General features: G+C 37.8%; 1 protein-coding gene, 1 long non-coding RNA gene and 1 pseudogene across 2 annotated transcripts; 2 read left to right on the forward strand and 1 right to left on the reverse strand.

Annotated features, from left to right (window-relative positions):
- The first annotated feature begins 868 nt into the window (after positions 1-868).
- On the forward strand, positions 869-7015 carry LOC146304333 (uncharacterized). The gene is made up of 10 exons (XM_084714174.1): positions 869-1321; positions 1721-2103; positions 2489-3666; positions 3768-3987; positions 4266-4431; positions 4507-4589; positions 5194-5370; positions 5950-6060; positions 6166-6908; positions 7012-7015. Exons 1-10 carry the CDS (start codon positions 1084-1086, stop codon positions 7013-7015), a joined length of 3303 nt encoding a protein of 1100 aa, XP_084570300.1. The 5' UTR covers positions 869-1083.
- Positions 7016-7911: 896 nt separating this feature from the next.
- Positions 7912-10824, forward strand: LOC146304334 (uncharacterized). Its single transcript, XR_014769384.1, has 4 exons — positions 7912-7951; positions 8717-8834; positions 9822-9898; positions 10471-10824. It is a non-coding gene; the product is annotated as an uncharacterized LOC146304334 (long non-coding RNA).
- A 2488-nt stretch (positions 10825-13312) lies between these two features.
- LOC146304335 (uncharacterized) lies at positions 13313-15240 on the reverse strand (annotated as a pseudogene).
- Between the last annotated feature and the right edge of the window lie 2606 nt (positions 15241-17846).

The following is a 17846-nucleotide window of genomic DNA, read 5'->3' on the forward strand; positions in this document are numbered from 1 at the left end:
GAAACTATTGAGCTAAAATGCTAATATTTACAGTAAAAAATTTATTAAAAATATCAGGACTGGTAAAATGGAATAAAAAGAGGTGTATCTCAACCAGCCAGTGTAGTACTATGGTTCTGCACTGAGTTTGAGTCATTTGGTCACATGACCTGGAAGCTATTGAGCTAAAATGCTAATATTTACAGTAAAAAATTAATTAAAAATATCATGAGTGTTAAAATGGAATGAAAAGAGGTGTATCTCAACCAGCCAATGTAGTACTATGACCCTGCACTGATTTGGGGCCTTTAGGTCACATGACCTAGAAGCTATTGCGCTAAAATACTAATATTTACAGTAAAAAAAATTATTAAAAATAAGACAAATGTTAAAATGAAATAAAAAGAGGTGTATCTCAACCAGTCAATGTAGTACTATGGTTCTGCACTGATTTGGGGCATTTAGGTCACATGACCTCGAAACTATTGAGCTAAAATGCTAATATTTACAGTAAAAAATTAATTAAAAATATCATGAGTGTTAAAATGGAATGAAAAGAGGTGTATCTCAACCAGCCAATGTAGGACTATGACCCTGCACTGATTTGGGGCCTTTAGGTCATATGACCTGGAAGCTATTGAGCTAAAATGCTAATATTTACAGTAAAAGAATTTATTAAAAATATCAGGACTGGTAAAATGGAATAAAAAGAGGTGTATCTCAACCAGTCAATGTAGTACTATGGTTCTGCACTGATTTTGGGCCTTTAGGTCACATGACCTAGAAGCTATTGCGCTAAAATGCTAATATTTACAGTAAAAAAAATATTAAAAATAACAGGACTGGAAAAATGGAATATAAAGAGGTGTATCATCAGTGTATGATCATAGTATATTTCTTATGATATTTTATGTTCTGAATGATGGGTCAGCATTCATACCAATAAACAAAAAAATGACTTTTCAAGTATCATTAATAGCCCTTGTTGTAAACCAGTAGTTGGCGCTAATGCAGCTGAACTTCCAGAACAATCCAAGTGGGCTACAGCAAAGTAAACATCTATCAGGCAAAGGCACATATCTTACGCGACGGTAAATTGACTTGATGGGTCGTTTTAAGAAAGGCCAAAGGAAGAAGAATCAAGACCTCTGGCAATTAGCTGGAGGTAGGGATGCTCTTGTGAAAACCTTTATCAAACATAATTTATCTGATAATGTGACACCTGAGCAGTGGTTGGCAGTCGCACTGGATGTCTTCAAAACCAGTAGCACAAAATACATGACATGGTTGAAGGTCATCTGGACGGAGGACAGAAGAGGACTGCAGACAGAGGTGCTTAAAGGTAGGTTACCGACTCACGACTCATTAATGAAAAAAACGGAAGCCTATGGCATGGCCTGACCGAAATCATTTGTATATATTTTCAGTCCGAACCCAGCAATAACAGCTGGAATGCGGTCCGCATCTGGACCAGCAGTTTGACAGTTTGGAAATCAGAAGTGAAAAAAACTGAGGAAAAACATAAAAATAACAAAAGTGGTAGTGAAATGAACACAAAATGGCTCAAGAGGATGCTGAGGATTAGGACTACAGTTGTAAGGATCTTCAATACAGTGAAATGTTAAATGTTTCACCATGGTTGTTTTTTATTGGTTGTTTGTTTTTCTTGCCTCATTGTAAAGATCAGGTATATCCAGTAGTAGAATTTGATTAATGACTTTTTGAAAATGTTTATGTGTAGGAGGAGATGTCAGTGGGAGAGAAAAGCTTGAGACGTCTGACAGAACAGACCAAAAAAAGGATGATGAGGAAGAGTGTCTACAGGTGAATTTAGACCAGACCAGATTGGCAAGTGAAAAAGAAAGGGAAAACGCACAGGATGACACTGAACCATATAACATACAGTCACATGAAACAGAATCATCCAGCCCTGTGCCTCTGGTGGAAGAGTTAATAACAGATGCAACGCATGAAACCAATTTAGGCTCATCTAGTTGGGAAACTGAGGTGAGCAGTTCCGATTCCGAAAAAGGCCCAAAGTCTGACTCAGCCAGCTCTGTGTCCCTGCTGGAAGTCAGCAAAGGCAATGACCCTCAATGCTCCTCAACGGATGACAGTGAAGAGGTAAAATTTAAACAATTTGAAAATATGTGTATAGTAAAGAAGTAAATACTTGAAGTAACAGAGGGTATATTAACTTTATAGCTATTCCTTTTAAGATATACGTTATAGATTAACAGCTTTAAAATGTGGTGATTAGCTTTGTTTATTTAGAATACCACCTTACAAGCAATTATTATTTGAAAATAATTATCCTTTCTTTTTTTATGTTGTTTGTAGTGTGCAGTTGAACAATGGATTGGACAATCACAAAAATTTACTTCTGTTATGTGTTTTTTGTAAACAAGCTTTATTTTTGAAAACAATTTAAAGTGACTGCTACAAATGCTTTTATTGTATTTAGAGTGCTTTATGAAACAATTTGTTAATTTTTTTTTCTTGTTTGCAGAATATCAGTAGTGCCTCCACTACATCATCAAAAAAGAATGCTGAAAGCAACCACATCTTCACTCATAAGTTGCCCAGTGAGCCATGTTTTTTTTTTATTTCACGCACTGATTGGACTAAGCTCAGACGAAAACAACAAAAAAGGCAATTCAAAACTTTACACTGGACTAATGTAATTGCAAAAGGCATAAGGAGTGTGCACCCATTCTGCTCTTTTGCATTCAAGCGTCACAGTGTCAAAACAATAGGCTCTAAGAAAAACTGCCCTGTGTTTACCTGCTCTGGAACATGCCTTTTCAAGGAGTGTGGTGTCCAGGTGGAAGTCAAAGTGGAGAGTGAATCCTCACTCAAGGCTCAGGTCTTTTTCAAGGGGGAAATGGTGCGGCACAGATCAGACATGCTCAAGAGAAGGCCAATTAGAGCAGATGACAGAAAGGAATTTGCTGAGAAACTAAGCTCAAACCTTCCAAGGCGCCTTCATCTAGAGAGCTTAATGAAGTTGGAGGAGGATGTTGTCACATCTGGATGCAGGGATGAGGTGCCAACCCCAGGAGTTTTGAAAACCATCAGCTATTCTGAAAGGAAAAAAAAGAGGCTGCACAGCAACGAGATGATCAGCATGCAACTGATGTCTGAACAAGAAAAAAACACAGAGGACAAATTGATTCAAAAAATTATTCTTCAGCCAAAAGGAATGATGCTCTGGTCCAAGAAGACAATCCATCTCTTCCATCAACGGTCAAAAAGTGACATAGTGTATTTGGATGCAACAGGCAGCATAGTAAAAAAGGCCAAAGGAGAGAGTTCACCATTTTACATTTATGAACTCGTAGTAAGACATCCCCTGAAAGGCTGCTCCCCAGTGCCTGTAGCTACATTTGTGACTGCAGAACATACAACAGCATCAGTATCATACGTTTTAGGGTCCTTCATGACAGACTGTGTGAAATTTCATGGGACAAAAATTCGAAAAAGACCTGTGATGTACATATGTGATGGCTCAGCAGTTTTAATGCAGTCCATTGCACAAAACCTATGTGGCCTGAGTCTCACAGAGCTCCTTACACAGTACTATTACATCGTGACAGGACAAGGAAAGAATAATGCAACTGATCTTCCAATCCTACATCGGTGCTTGAGTCACGTAATGAAAAATGCCAAGGACCTCTGCAAAAAACAGTGAGTGATGCCTTCTACTTAATATGATTTCATTTTAATTAGCATCATTATGGTGCAGTATTGTCAAAATTGATATTTATTTATAAAAATCTTTCCCACAGTGCTGGAAAACACTATCTCCTCTGTATGCATGTGCTCGGGCTGATGACTCAGGCGACTACACTAAAAAAACTTGACGAAGTTGTACTGAGTGCTACAGTGGTGTTCTCCAGTCCTGCAAGTGATGAAAATGTTGAAAAACATTTTCAAAACCTTCAGGCACTGCTCACCTCAACTGCACAGCCAGTCATTGACACTGACATAACAGAGGAAGACTATGTGGTAAGTTATCCTGTTGGGAATTCAGAATTTAAAATTAGATAATGTAGTTTTTCTGTGTTGAATTGTGGATCATTTAGGTCTTTCATAGATGACTATTCGCTGTTTGGGTTAGGGTGAAATATCGATGCATTGATATTGCAAGCCATGCAGTCAACGTATACACAATTGCATAGAGCACAGAAACATGATGTTCTAAGGAATGACTGGTGCTGTCTCCAAATACCACAATACATGAACAAATGACACGTGTGACATGAATACAATTGTGTCTCTCACAGGTTGAATCAAGCCCAACACCTTTTGATGTGCATTTTAAGGAAGTCATCCAGCAGGCAGCACTGGACACACAGGGAGAGCCAAATGGGTACTACTGTTCCACCTTCATCCCCAAGGTTCTAAAGTACTTTCTGCCTCAGTCAGTTCTGTGGTCAGGACTTTTACTTGGTAAGTCAGGTGCCTCCCCTATATGTATGCATACATTTTAAGATTGTTTTTAAAATTATTAATATAATATTGCAGCAGACCTTGGACGGCATGGAACAGGTCCTGTTTATGAGATGCTCTCAAAAAAATACAACAGAGCTGCCCAGAACTCGACACAGGTAAATGCAAGGGTTAATGTGTATTATTACATGGCTCTATTAAATGCTGTACTCTGATCAATCACTGGTCAATCACTGCACTCTAAGGTCTGTAATTTCTGTATAACAGACCATTGCTATGTATAATAGCTAGGGATGCTGCTCTGATTAGCCAGGCTACTGCTAATGGATAGATCCATGCTACTGCTTCAGAAAAAAAGGAGGAGAGATTGAAACCCTTCATTCATGACTGATGGCTGAAAGGAGAATTTCCTGTCCTCCAATTCAGGCAACAGTAGCGGATCGCTCTCTTAAAGCTGTGTGACATGAGAAAAACACAGACTTTACTTTCAACAACACGAAAGAAGTCCCATTCCTTCCTTACAAAATTTGTCTCAAATTATTTAATTCAGCAGTAAGCCATAATATGCTTCGCATCAGGGTTCTAGTCATCCTGCCAAGGCTTATTTGTCTATAACAACCTGCTCACTCTACATTATCCCTTACTGAACAGCTAACCATAAACTGTAATAAAATAACTATTTTCTTTACCTTTGTAGGCACAATAATTCAACAAATTTAATACTAATGTGACTTCATGTTAAATTTGACATGTCTTCAACAGAATTACACCAAAGACAATAAGACCCAGGGGATTATGGAGAAGAGCCAGTGGGATCTCAAAAAGATCCGTTTTCAACATAAGAGGCTGACCAGACTGGATGACTTTGTGCACACCTACAAGATGATGCATGAAGCTCTTCTGAGAGAGTACCAGGACTCTCTGAAAATCAAGACCAAGGTATTTATTTTAGGGATCATAATATGATCAAATAATGTACTTCATTTAAAGCTGTATATATTGAGTTTTGACGGTCTTCAATGCAGAAAGTGGGGAAAAAAACATATAAAGTAACTGATGTAAAATTTCTTAATTTTTCCATTTTTTTATCAGAATTTATAAATGTTGGTTTCAGAGGATAGAAGCTGTTTTGTTGTTGTAGAATTTAAGTACTGAAGAGTATGTCATATTTAAAAATACATCTCATATATTACTTTCTAAACAAGTATTTTAATTCAATATTGTTAATCAATAATACACTGTCTTTGTCACTATATGAAAGCACAGAACATTATATCTTTTTCATATTGAATAATACTTCCTATTACAGACCACAATGAATCAAGACTTGACCAAAACAACTGCAGATTAAAGTAAAAACAAATTCAACAATAACAATAACAAGTCAACAAATTGCAATCAGTCAGTGCTTCACAAAATTTACTAGTCCTGTCACGTATCCACAATCCAAAATAGACATCCGAAATTCAAAACTTGCTTAAGTAATAACAATACCTATCTCTTGTTTATTGCAACAAGACCCACAGGGTAGATGTCGAAAGGTGGAAACAGAGGAAGCAGGGGAGGAGAGGTGTATATGTCACACCAGTGAAGAAGCCTTTTGATTTCGAGAAACCTAAAAAGCAGAAGGTAACAACAAGATGTTGTTAGTGATCACCATCAGCTCAAAGTTTATCATACTATATTGTTACATGAAATATAAATGAGCATTCAGTGTAACATTTTGATTATCAGGTTTTAAAGAAGAAGACATTAAACCAGACTGAGGTACAGGAAAAGGTCAGAAACACCAACGAACAAACCAACAAAACAGACACTGACACTTTGCTGGAGGATGCACCACCACCACCCACGCTGGACACCCACCAAGACAAGAGGTTGTCAGTCACAGTCTCAGAAGACCTCACAGTATGTGTGTGGAAGGCAGATTTGGCAACGTTTGACGTAGATGCCGCTGTCAATGCTGCTAATAGGAGCCTGCGTCATTCTGGGGGTCTTGCACTGGCTTTAGCTGAAGCTGGAGGGCCAAAGATTGTTGAAGACAGTGACCGGCACATTCTTAAGTGTGGCAAATTGAAACCTGGCCAGGCAGCGGTCACAAGTGCTGGTAATTTACCATGCAGGTATTTAATTCATGCAGTTGGCCCACAAGTGAAAATGAATCCATCCCCAACCGCGCTCCTCAAAGCCAACAGGACTTTAAAAAAGGCCATAGAGAGCATCCTGCATACAGTAAACGACCTTAATATTCAGTCTGTCGCTATTCCAGCAATAAGCTCTGGCATTTTCAATTTCCCCTTGGGACTGTGTGCAGACACAATAGTGTCCACAATAAAGGAGCTCCATGACCAGAAGAAGCTCAAAATTCAACATCTCACGGTTCACCTTGTGAACAATGATGAGCCATCTGTCAACGAAATGGAAAGGGCCTGTCTGGAGATATTAGTATCACCAACTTCAGAAGCCACAGTCCCAGAGCAATTATTGATTATATGGAGTTTTATTTCATTTCATTCATTAGTTTTATTTATATTAATGGGATTATATGAAGAGCTAAGAAATTGTACATTTTTTTCTCAGCTAAAATCACTGTGGAAAAGGAAGAACACAGAAGTGGTGGTTGCAGTGATACCAGTCAGGTTCCAGTTTTCTCATACACCACAGTGAACTCTGTTCACTGAGACCTCACCGATGGCTGACAGGAGAGGTATTTGGTGGTTTGAACGTTACCCACATTACACTCAAATATCACACATGAAGTTGTTATGCTGACTTTTTTGGAGTATTTAGGGATTTTTGTTTATGTTATGTAATGATAAAATAAATAAAATTTTGAGATTGTGGTGTTTCATTAAAAAGAAATCTCTACAAACTTTATTGACAGTTATTTAATTTATTTTTATTTCCATTACAGACTGACTTCAACAACTATGAAGGCATACTGTCTTTTGTAAATGTTGGCGGAGTACACTGGAAGTTACTGGTCAGTGATTGTTACTTCACTGGTGATCTGAAATCCACTTGTGTTGTGTATATATTTATTATGTTGTTCTGAAATAACATTCACCTTTTTTTTTAGTATGTATTTCCTGCCATAAGCACAGTATTTTTGGTGGATCCTTTGGCTATTAAATCAGAGCAAGCTGAGTCTGCACATGCTGCAAAAAGAATACGGTAGGTCATCATTTTTCTCATAAAGGTTTAGCTTCCATTTTCTTTCTTTCTTTGCCTGAAACAACCAGTATACATACCAACAAATACCTGAGAAATTATGAAAGAAGACATCTTTAGCATCTGGTCTCATATACTCCTCCCTAGTTTAGTGAAAATGTTGCTATTAATTGTATAAAACAGAGGTCACAACAACACAGTAAATCAAAGGAGTTACTTGATGCAGTTTAAACAGAAGTTTATTGTTTTGTAAACCTGACTTTGATGCCGATATTGCATGTATTTTGATAACACCATATGTCTTCCACAGCAACGTGACAAGTGTAGTTGTGGGGTCATCGTCACCATGGTAATGACCGTGTGTGTGTGTATGTGTGTGTGTGTGATGTTTATTTTTATCTCTATGTTTCTCTATCAAACATTATGTCAGACTTCTGGTGCTTAACTAAAAAATTTAATATAAAAATAAAGTGACACAGCATTGGCAATTTGAAGTCATAAGAACTCTTTGGTAAATGGATTAAGCAGTTAAAATAATATTCATAGATTCACAGGATAAAGTCACAAGGACACATCCTAATGGATGAATGACAACATGCCAGGTGCTCTAAAAAAGACAGTTGTTGCTCTTCTGGAGAGTGACATAAGTAGAGTCAGTAATTTCCACAAGGTACCATGGTGGGTAGGAAAAATGTTGCATTGATATGTCATTATGTCCAAAATTACCTTGCGTTTACTGCCTTTAACCTCATATGTTTTGTGTGCTTTTTAATTCAGTGTCTTGATTCAATGTACAAAGTATCACCATATAACAATGCAACAAAAATGTAGTTATCTTCAGTACATAATTTTAAGTAAAATAGATAATTAATATACCATAAATTACAGCTCTGTTCTTTAAGTTCACACTTAAATTTAATGTCTTTTCAGTGGTGTAAATACTACTGTAGTGAGGGATGATTGTTGTCACAGCCCGTGTAGTTTGGCATTTACATGTTTTAGGTGCTACTATACTTATTTTTTGACAAATCAATTCGTATTTGCGTTTCTATTGCTTTACAGTTCAAAAACAATGTTTCAAAGATGACATGCTTAATTCTGTATGTTGGTGTAGATGGCGAAGGCAGTGATGGAGGCATATCCTGCATTGCCTCTCATGTCCTTTGGCACATCAAAGAAGGAGATGGCTTTGGAAAGGACTAAGTTTGCACTGGCAGTACTGAATGATTCAGGTTTAAGTCATTTTTCTCTTTTCTTTATATTAAGTAGTTTATCTTGTTGTGAAAGTAAATGCAATCAAACCCATCCAAATAAACTACATCCTCTATAAAAGAGTCCGCACAGTTCATATTGTTTTAGTCAAAAGTGTCATAGATTTTATGAAAAAATTCATATTTATATATCCCATACATCTCCAATGAACTCAGAATCCCATCACAGAATCAGAAAGAACTCTTAGCAAACTTCTATACAGTCAACTGGAACTGAAACAGAGGCTACATTATTTTAAATCTGCAAAGGTATAGATTTATTTATTTTTGTATTTTTTCCTCAATAAGGATTCGCAATACTGATTGTTAAATTTATTAAATAGACTTGAAAACTCCTTCAACGTATCTGAGTTGAGGATTATTAATGATCCAGTTGACAAGCTACATATAACTTGATAGCAACACAGCTGCCAATGTAACAGGTTAATGTAGATTTTTCTAATTCCACCAAATCATTCCCATTAATTTGTTTGTTTATATGAATATCATTTTAGCATGATTTTAATTGAGGAATAAGACTTGTTGTAACTGTCCCCAGTTGCAGTCTACCCTGTTTTCTATGTTTATAATTAAACATTGCAATGTCATGATGGTATTTATACTGATAGCTACTAGGTCCTGTTATTTTTTTTACGTTATTTCTGATATTGAATTTGATTGTGTCCAATGACTGGATTAATTTTGTAATTGTAATTTAAAAAGTAAAAAGCTCTTTTCAACTGCCAGAGAGGAAAGCTGAACAGATACACATCCAGACAGCTGCTGAACCTGTTTTGTATATATATTTCACCAGAGATTATCACTAAAGACCAAAAATCCAGTCCTGCCTCTTCATTGTGAACGCCAGAACACAATGCAGAACACCATAGGCGTGACACCACCGGTTACACCAATAACCTATGGATTGTGTACATATGTCAATTATAACAGAAATTTATTTTATTTCAGTGTTAGATCTGGACAACAACTGTGTGATGTGCTCTGCCTCGAAGCCCCCTGGATCAGGGCCTCCAACTACTCGATGGGTGAGTTTTTGTCCCTGTTTCTTGTTCATTTATCATTTGGGGTTTATTGTATAGTTATAGAACAGTGTCTCTCAGAATTTTCTAAACTTAGTACCAAGGCACTAAACAGTACCTAACTTCCCAACATCCCTAAAAACTATAAATGAAAAAGATGCTAAATGTTGACTAAAATAATAAGGATTAAAAATGTAACTGTGCCCTTCCACCGTAATATTTGGTGGCCAGAACTGTAGTCTATTGTCCTCTGCACAGATAGAGACCCCTAGCTTTTGAAACTCTATTAGCATAATGCTGTGTTCTACTGCAGTGGAAATCTGATGGAGCCACATCCTTCTTTCATTGACTTCAATATTGGCTTTTTGTTATTTAATTAGAAAAGATTAACACAGCATATTACACACATTGTAAAAGTGTAATGCAGTGGACATAAATCTCTTAATACAAATCTGAATTGAAATGATTATGGCAAACATTTTCTTGCCTACAACCAGAAATTATTCTCTTTTGCATATTTCAATTTAATTGCATACAAGATGATAAAGATTTTGCCTTTTTTTAATTTCATTTTTCAGATACAGTGTGACACATGCCAACGATGGTACCATGAGCAGTGTCTGGGTTTGGATGAAGACCAACTCCAAAGAGCAAGGGCAGCCAACTGGGATTGTGTCCTTTGCACATAAATGAAAAGTGTGATAAGAAATGCAAGTTGGAGTCAGAAAGTAGGTGTCAGTTAACGGATACTGAGGGTCACATTATTTTTAATTCAAGATATAAAGCCTACATTGTTAAAAAAAAGGTATTATGTTTGTTATAGATGTTCGGTAGTTATATATAATAGATGAGTGAAATATACCTCTGATATTTATGAGTATGTGTGTGTTTATTGTATCATATATTTCCATCATTAAAATCAGGAAAGGTTGTGTCATTCTTGTTCTCTGTAAGGGACTTTGCCTACTGCATTGTCTCTTTCCGAAAAAGATCTTTTTTTATTCCATGTTAACATTTGTTTTATTTTAATAATTTTTTTTACTGTAAATATTAACATTTTAGCTCAATAGCTTCTAGGTCATGTGACCTAAAGGCCCCAAATCAGTGCAGGGTCATGGTACTACACTGGTTGGTTGAGGTTCGCCTCTTTTTATTTCATTTTAACATTTGTCTTATTTTTAATAAATCTTTTACTGTAAATATTAGCATTTCAGCTCAATAGCTTCCAGGTCATGTGACCTAAAGGCCCCAAATCAGTGCAGATCCATAGTACTACATTGACTGGTTGAGATACACCTCTTCTTATTCCATTTTAACATTTCTGTTACTTTTAATTAATTTTTTACTGTAAATATTAACATTTTAGCTCAATAGCTTCCAGGTCATGTGACCAAATGACTCAAAGTCAGTGCAGAATCATAGTACTACATTGACTGGTTGAAGTATGCCTCTTTTTATTCCATTTTTCCAGTCCTGTTATTTTTAATAATTTTTTTTACTGTAAATATTAGCAATTTAGCTCAATAGCTTCCAGGTCATGTGACCTAAATGCCCCAAATCAGTGCAGGGTCATAGTACTACACTGGCTGGTTGAGGTACACCTCTTTTCATTCCATTTTAACACTCATCATATTTTTAATTATTTTTTTACTGTAAATATTAGCATTTTAGCTCAATAGCTTCCAGGTCATGTGACCTAAAGGCTCCAAATCAGTGCAGGGTCATAGTACTACACTGGCTGGTTGAGATACACCTCTTTTTATTCCATTTTACCAGTCCTGATATTTTTAATTAATTTTTTACTGTAAGTATTAGCATTTTAGCTCAATAGCTTCTAGGTCATGTGACCTAAAGGCTCCAAATCAGTGCAGGGTCATAGTACTACACTGGCTGGTTGAGATACACCTCTTTTTATTCCATTTTACCAGTCCTGATATTTTAATTAATTTTTTACTGTAAATATTAGCATTTTAGCTCAATAGCTTCTAGGTCATGTGACCTAAATGCCCCAAATCAGTGCAGGGTCATAGTACTACACTGGCTGGTTGAGATACGCCTCTTTTTATTCAATTTTACCAGTCCTGATATTTTTAAGAATTGTTTAAATGTAAATATTAGCATTTTAGCTCAATAGCTTCTAGGTCATGTGACCTAAATGCCCCAAATCAGTGCAGGGTCATAGTACTACACTGGCTGGTTGAGATACACCTCTTTTTATTCCATTTTAACATTTCTGTTATTTTTAATAATTTTTTAAATGTAAATATTAGCATTTTAGTTCTATAGCTTCCAGGTCATGTGACCTAAATGCCCCAAATCAGTGCAGGGTCATAGTACTACACTGGCTGGTTGAGATACACCTCTTTTTATTCCATTGTAACATTTGTCTCATTTTTAATAATTTTTTTACTGTAAATATTAGCAATTTAGCTCAATAGCATCCAGGTCATGTGACCTAAAGGCCCCAAATCAGTGCAGGGTCATAATACTATATCCCCTAGGTTATATGACACAATGATTCAAAATCTGTGCAGGATCACACTGACACGTCTCTTTTTACTGCCTTATACATAAAAACCCACATTTTATTATGAAAACCGGAAGTTGGTCCACGCCTTAGCATCCTAGCGCTAGCTTTCTCAACTGCCACCGTGAATTTACCATAAAGTCTGCAATACGGGAGCACTTGATAATGTTGGAGTGGCTGGCTTGACTTCGCAATAAGGAGAGACGGCTGGCTTGACCGCAGTGCAGGGCTGCTGGGAAGACACACCCACCTGCTTCCTTTCGGGAGTGGTGGGCGGGCAGTGGTGCATGATTTCACAAAATGTATCTTTGCTTATTGGAGGTGGTGTTGATCTTTTCTTTGTAGTCGTGTGTGGATTAAATTGTGCATTATATGAGTGTTTTACACTTTAGTCAATGGTGACTATTATTTATTGTATAAGTCACCAGAGTACAGACTTTATTCAAAATTGCTATAAAGATATTATAATTAGGCTAGTACTAGTAGGGGAGACCGGGGCATATTTTCACACTTTTTACACTCATATATATATCTTGGAATCAAAACATCATATATAAAAAAAAATATGTACCAGATGAAAGACCAAAGTCTCAGGTATATATTTTGTATTCATGTCATTTTCATATCTTGTGTGAATGCAGTGTTATAAGCAATCTAATGGAGATTGTCACCATGTGACAAGTTGCCCCACCAACGGGTAAGTTGTTACACTATGTGGGGTAAGATGTCACACTGGATTTTGCAACCAATAAAATAAGGACAAAATTATTGTTGTTGTTATTTTTTTTAATTGAAAGTGAATAAATGACAATAATTCACTTTTATTACTCAAGACATAACATGAAACATGAAATAACATAAAATATTATGCAACATGCATTACGAAACTGACACTTAAACTGGTCCTGAAACAAAAGAAAATCTCACTAGTCAGACTCCTCTTCTGAGTTGCAGTTTTGGCATAGCTTATGTAGATTGAATTGCCAGGAGCACATGCATCTTATGAAATAACATGAAATAAAATGAAATATTATGAAACATGTATTATGAAACTGTCACGTAAACCGGTCCTGGGACAAAAGAAGACCTCAAACAAAACCTGAGCTCACTAGTCAGACTCCTCATCTGATTTGCAGTTTTGGCATATGTAGACTGAATTGCCAGGGGTGCATTCTTCATGTGCCCATCCTTTGCATATCATGCACTGCACCCATGTTTCTCCTGGGCGGCTGTTTCCAAATGGCTCTATGCAGACCAGGCACAGGGACTCATCTTCTTCCGATGAGGAGTCATCTGGAGTTTTTCTTTTTGTATCTGCCCTCTGTTTCTTCCCTGTGCTTTGGTTCTTTGGCATTTTAGATTTGGTTGCCTTGCCTTTCTTTTTGGACAGTCTTTTCTTCCCTTGTGCCTGCCTTTCAGCTTCAAGTGCCTCCTTCACAGGTGTGTCAGTGAGAATAGAAGTTTTTCTCTTCTTTTTCTGCTGGGTAACTTTTTTTCTTGGACCAGCTTTTGGGTAAGGCCTAATATCCTCTGGAGTAAATGTGTTGGTGGAGGAGGCTGGGTTACTAGGGCCTGGAATAGCTTCTTGGTTGGTGCCTGGGCCTGGAGCAGCTGGGCCAGTGCTGGGTCCAGGAATGGCTGGGTTGGTGCTGGATGGGTCAGTGCTGGGGCCTGGAATGGCTGGGTTGGTGCTGAATGGATCAGTGCTGGGGCCTGGAGAAGATGGTTCAGTCTCGGAGCCTGGAATGGCTGGGTTAGTGCTTGGGCTTGGTAGAGCTGGGTCCTGGTAGGGGCGATCTGAGACGTAAGATGGCGCAAATTCTGTCTCCAAGAACACATCCCTGTTGTAAGGCTGAATCCCTGTTGCCCGAATGCCGGCCTGAATATTAAGTGGGGTTGCAGCCAGGGGATAAGCAGTTGCTACAATCCCAGGGATGTCATAGATGCTGAGTGTTTTCCCTGGGTTGTTCCTCATCCAGGAATCAGAGACAGAGTTTACATGCTTTTTAAATGGCGCGTAAACACTTCTGTCTAAAGGCTGCAGCCTGTGTGAGCAGTGGGGTGGGAAGGACAACATGATGATGCCATTTTCTTTGGCAAAATTCAGCCCATCAATAGAGAGATGTGAGCAGTGGTTATCCAGAAGGAGTAAGCAGGGCTTCTCCTTTGAGCACTTGGCATGTTCCACAAAATGCTTGAGGAAATCAACAAAGTGTGGTTCTTTCATCCACCCTGTGGGATTTGCTCCTCCTTTGCAGCCTGGTGGCCCATTGTTGATGAAATGATCATGAAAGTGCACCCGAGGAAATATGAAATAGGGGGGGATGCTGTTCCCTGTGGCTGAGACTGCGCAGGCAAGGGTCACCAGGGTACCCCTTCCCCAGATGTCAGTGACCCCACCTGCTTGAAGCCACGCCTGGCTACCAATCGGTCTGGTTTCTGTACTGTTGTCACTCCAGTTTCATCCATGTTCCAGATATCTCCTGGTCCCAGGGAATGTCTGATTAACACTTTCTCCAGATTGTCAAAAAAAGACTTCACATTCTCCTTGTTAAAGGCACTAGCTCTGGCAAGGCTAGTTGCCTCTGGTTTTCTAAGAGAAAGTGAGGGGTGCCGCTTTAGGAAGCCTGTAAACCATTCGGTGCTGGCTTTTTCTTTGTCTGACCAAGCTTGTGGAAATTTCAGGCCCTTTGCCACTGCAAATTCATATGCCAGCTTTCTCACCTCTGATGGAGACAAACCAAAATATATGTCAGAGGATCTCTTGATATAGTTCTCAAGCTGCAGCTCCATCTCTGTGCTGAAAACCTGCCGTGGTGATTTGTACCCAACCACTATAGTTGGGATAGCTGTCTGACCCTGAATCTCAGCTGGTGTGAATGTTTTACAGTACCGCGCCAAAGTACGGTAGTTGACATTAAAGTCCTTCCCCGTACTCCTGATGGACTTGTGACCTAGGGTCACCTGCCTGACTGCCCTCAGCATCACGTCAGGTGCTGCACTGCCATGCTCTGTTTTTCTTTTATAACTCCTGACCATCTTCTCACTTTCTCCTTTCTTTTAAACCACTCTTTTTCTGTGAAAATAAAGTAAAATTTTCATTAGGATGTGTTGATTTAAATAAATTTTGAAAGTTATTATTCTGGGGTAAGTTGTCACATGTGAGTTGTCACATGTGACAACTTACCCCCAAATGACTGTGACAAGTTGATCTGTTTCACATCAACCATAGATACCACAGCTAACAAGTTCTTCACATTAAGGCATACAATTATCTAATTCTATACTCTGCATCTAGATCAAGTTTCTTGAGTTTCAAGGCTTTGTTGTTGTCAGTCATTATAGTATGCATCTTTAATGTTTTTGTTCCCTCAAACTAAATACTACTGACATAGTGCATAATGACAACAAATACTACTGTGTTGGTCCCCACTGTGTTCTTATTCTGCTTTGAAGATGAAAAGAAAAGAAGAAGAAAGAGAAAATAAATTAGTAGTACATGAACTAACTAATGAAATCCCTTTGTTTTTTGTGAGTATCATATTATTGATGCAGTAGGTTATTTTCTCAGGTTTCTGTGTTTCAACAACCATGCATTCCACCCATGCAACAATGATAAATAAATGCAAAATCAACCAAATTCTACACATAAAATGATGTTTATTTTTGATAAAGTAGTAAGGCCAGTAAGTTAATTAATTTGAATCATTTGTGTATCAACAAAAGGCTGCATACACACAAGGCTACACTATTTTAAACTATCTTAAAATGGTTGTTGGGGGGCACGTGGGTCTAGAGAAGATCTATGTAGGCTAACTAGCAATAGCAAGCTATCAACATGGTTTGCTCCATTGATGGTTCATATAGACAAAGACAAGTCAATTTCAATATCTTGCAGAAAAATTCAGCAAAGTCATAAATGGAGCTATGGATCTAAGATCATAATTTGTCTCAAAAACAACAATAATTTATTTATTTTTGTATTAGAGATCAAAATGCTTTATGCAAGTATCATCATTTTTAACAGAAATGCAACTTTGTCCATAAAAGTTGAGTGTAGATTTGAAATTATGGCTACATAATATATTATTGTAAATCAGTTGTTTGTTCAACACATTTTTTTAGAAAGCAACAACTATAGTCGAGTCTTCCAAAAAAAAAAAAATCTGGCAATGTACACTTGTAGAATAATATGTTTTTAAGAGCAACATAATAATGAAATTCGCACTGAGAGCAAGGAGGGAGAATCCAATGCAGGAAATGGCAGGCAGGGAACTCTATGGATCAAGTTTAATTCATAATCATGTCAGGAATAGGCAAACACAACAGAGCATAACAAATGACTAAAAAAAAATTAACTGTAAGTACGGTTGGTTGTTATCAAACAAAACGGAGCTAGCTTGCCCCCCCCCCCATCTCCACCTCTCCCCCTCTTGTGCTCCCTGACATGAACATGCATAAGGTTTGGAGCACGTAAATACAGGACTTGGCTTGTTCCTTCTCCTTTTCCCTCTTCTTGGCCAGATGAGCATCTGAACATCTTCTGTTTTGGTCCTGTGTCAGCCATATCAAATTTCAAATACTGTTCATTGTCTCGCTGTCGGCGTCGGCATTCTAGCTCTCCTCTAGCTAACTTCTCTCATCTACTCCACTCCCAAACCCCCCCTTCATGTGCATGCATGCAAACCCCCAATCCCTCTTGTCAGTGATTGGCTGGTTGGTGCAGCCTGGACCACAATGTTTTTGGAGCCTGGGCTGTTCACAGAGACCGAGGTTTTTCACAGCATATTCAGAGGACAGACAGCCAGCGGATCGTGAGGAGATGTTTGTTGCACGTGACTAGCTTAGAAACAGCGTAACAATACTTAGAATACCTTTAATATTGGGGAGGTTATAGGTAGGCACTGGTTCGTGATGGAGGGGTAATGCAACTAAACAAGATGGTTTATCAGTCAGGACACAATGAAGGGGAGATGAGGATGGTGTACTGAATTCTGTATTGTTCCAGCTTGACATTCAGTATTGTTACACACTGGTAATAGCAGTCTGAAATATAAAGAAATAAAAACCACAATAGGTGTCTAGTACTTTAACAGCAGTAGATCCATATCACTGTTAAACAACAAAAATAGCTCTACTTGCATAGACAAAATTTCCTGAACAAATTCATACGTAAATGCATTACTGTTATGCATATAAGTGCTCTTAAAACAGGATAAACCAGCTGGATACACATGCAGGAACTGATACACTTCAGAGAACTGCATTCAGTATTGTTCTTACTATCAAAAATATTTCTTTATTCCTTCAATCTGTTATCATTTTCTCCCTTGTGGTATCAAAAACGGTATCAAGTATCATATCTTCCTGAGAATTGGTATTGAATTTGAACACTAATGCATGCCAGTCTGTGATTGCTTGGTAGGT

This window comes from Lutjanus erythropterus, unplaced genomic scaffold (assembly GCF_056507025.1).
Source record: "Lutjanus erythropterus isolate fLutEry1 unplaced genomic scaffold, fLutEry1.hap2 Scaffold_155, whole genome shotgun sequence".
Classification (NCBI taxonomy): Eukaryota; Metazoa; Chordata; class Actinopteri; order Lutjaniformes; family Lutjanidae; genus Lutjanus; species Lutjanus erythropterus.

What these genes read in the sequence shown, in the direction of transcription:
- LOC146304333 (XM_084714174.1), top strand. Translation starts at nt 1,084, where the DNA reads ATGGGTCGTTTTAAGAAAGGCCAAAGGAAGAAGAATCAAGACCTCTGG. An exon ending in TAACAGAGGAAGACTATGTG is followed by an intron (nt 3,988 to 4,265) that starts GTAAGTTATCCT and finishes TGTCTCTCACAG; the next exon opens with GTTGAATCAAGCCCAACACC. An exon ending in AGAAACCTAAAAAGCAGAAG is followed by an intron (nt 6,061 to 6,165) that starts GTAACAACAAGA and finishes TTTGATTATCAG; the next exon opens with GTTTTAAAGAAGAAGACATT.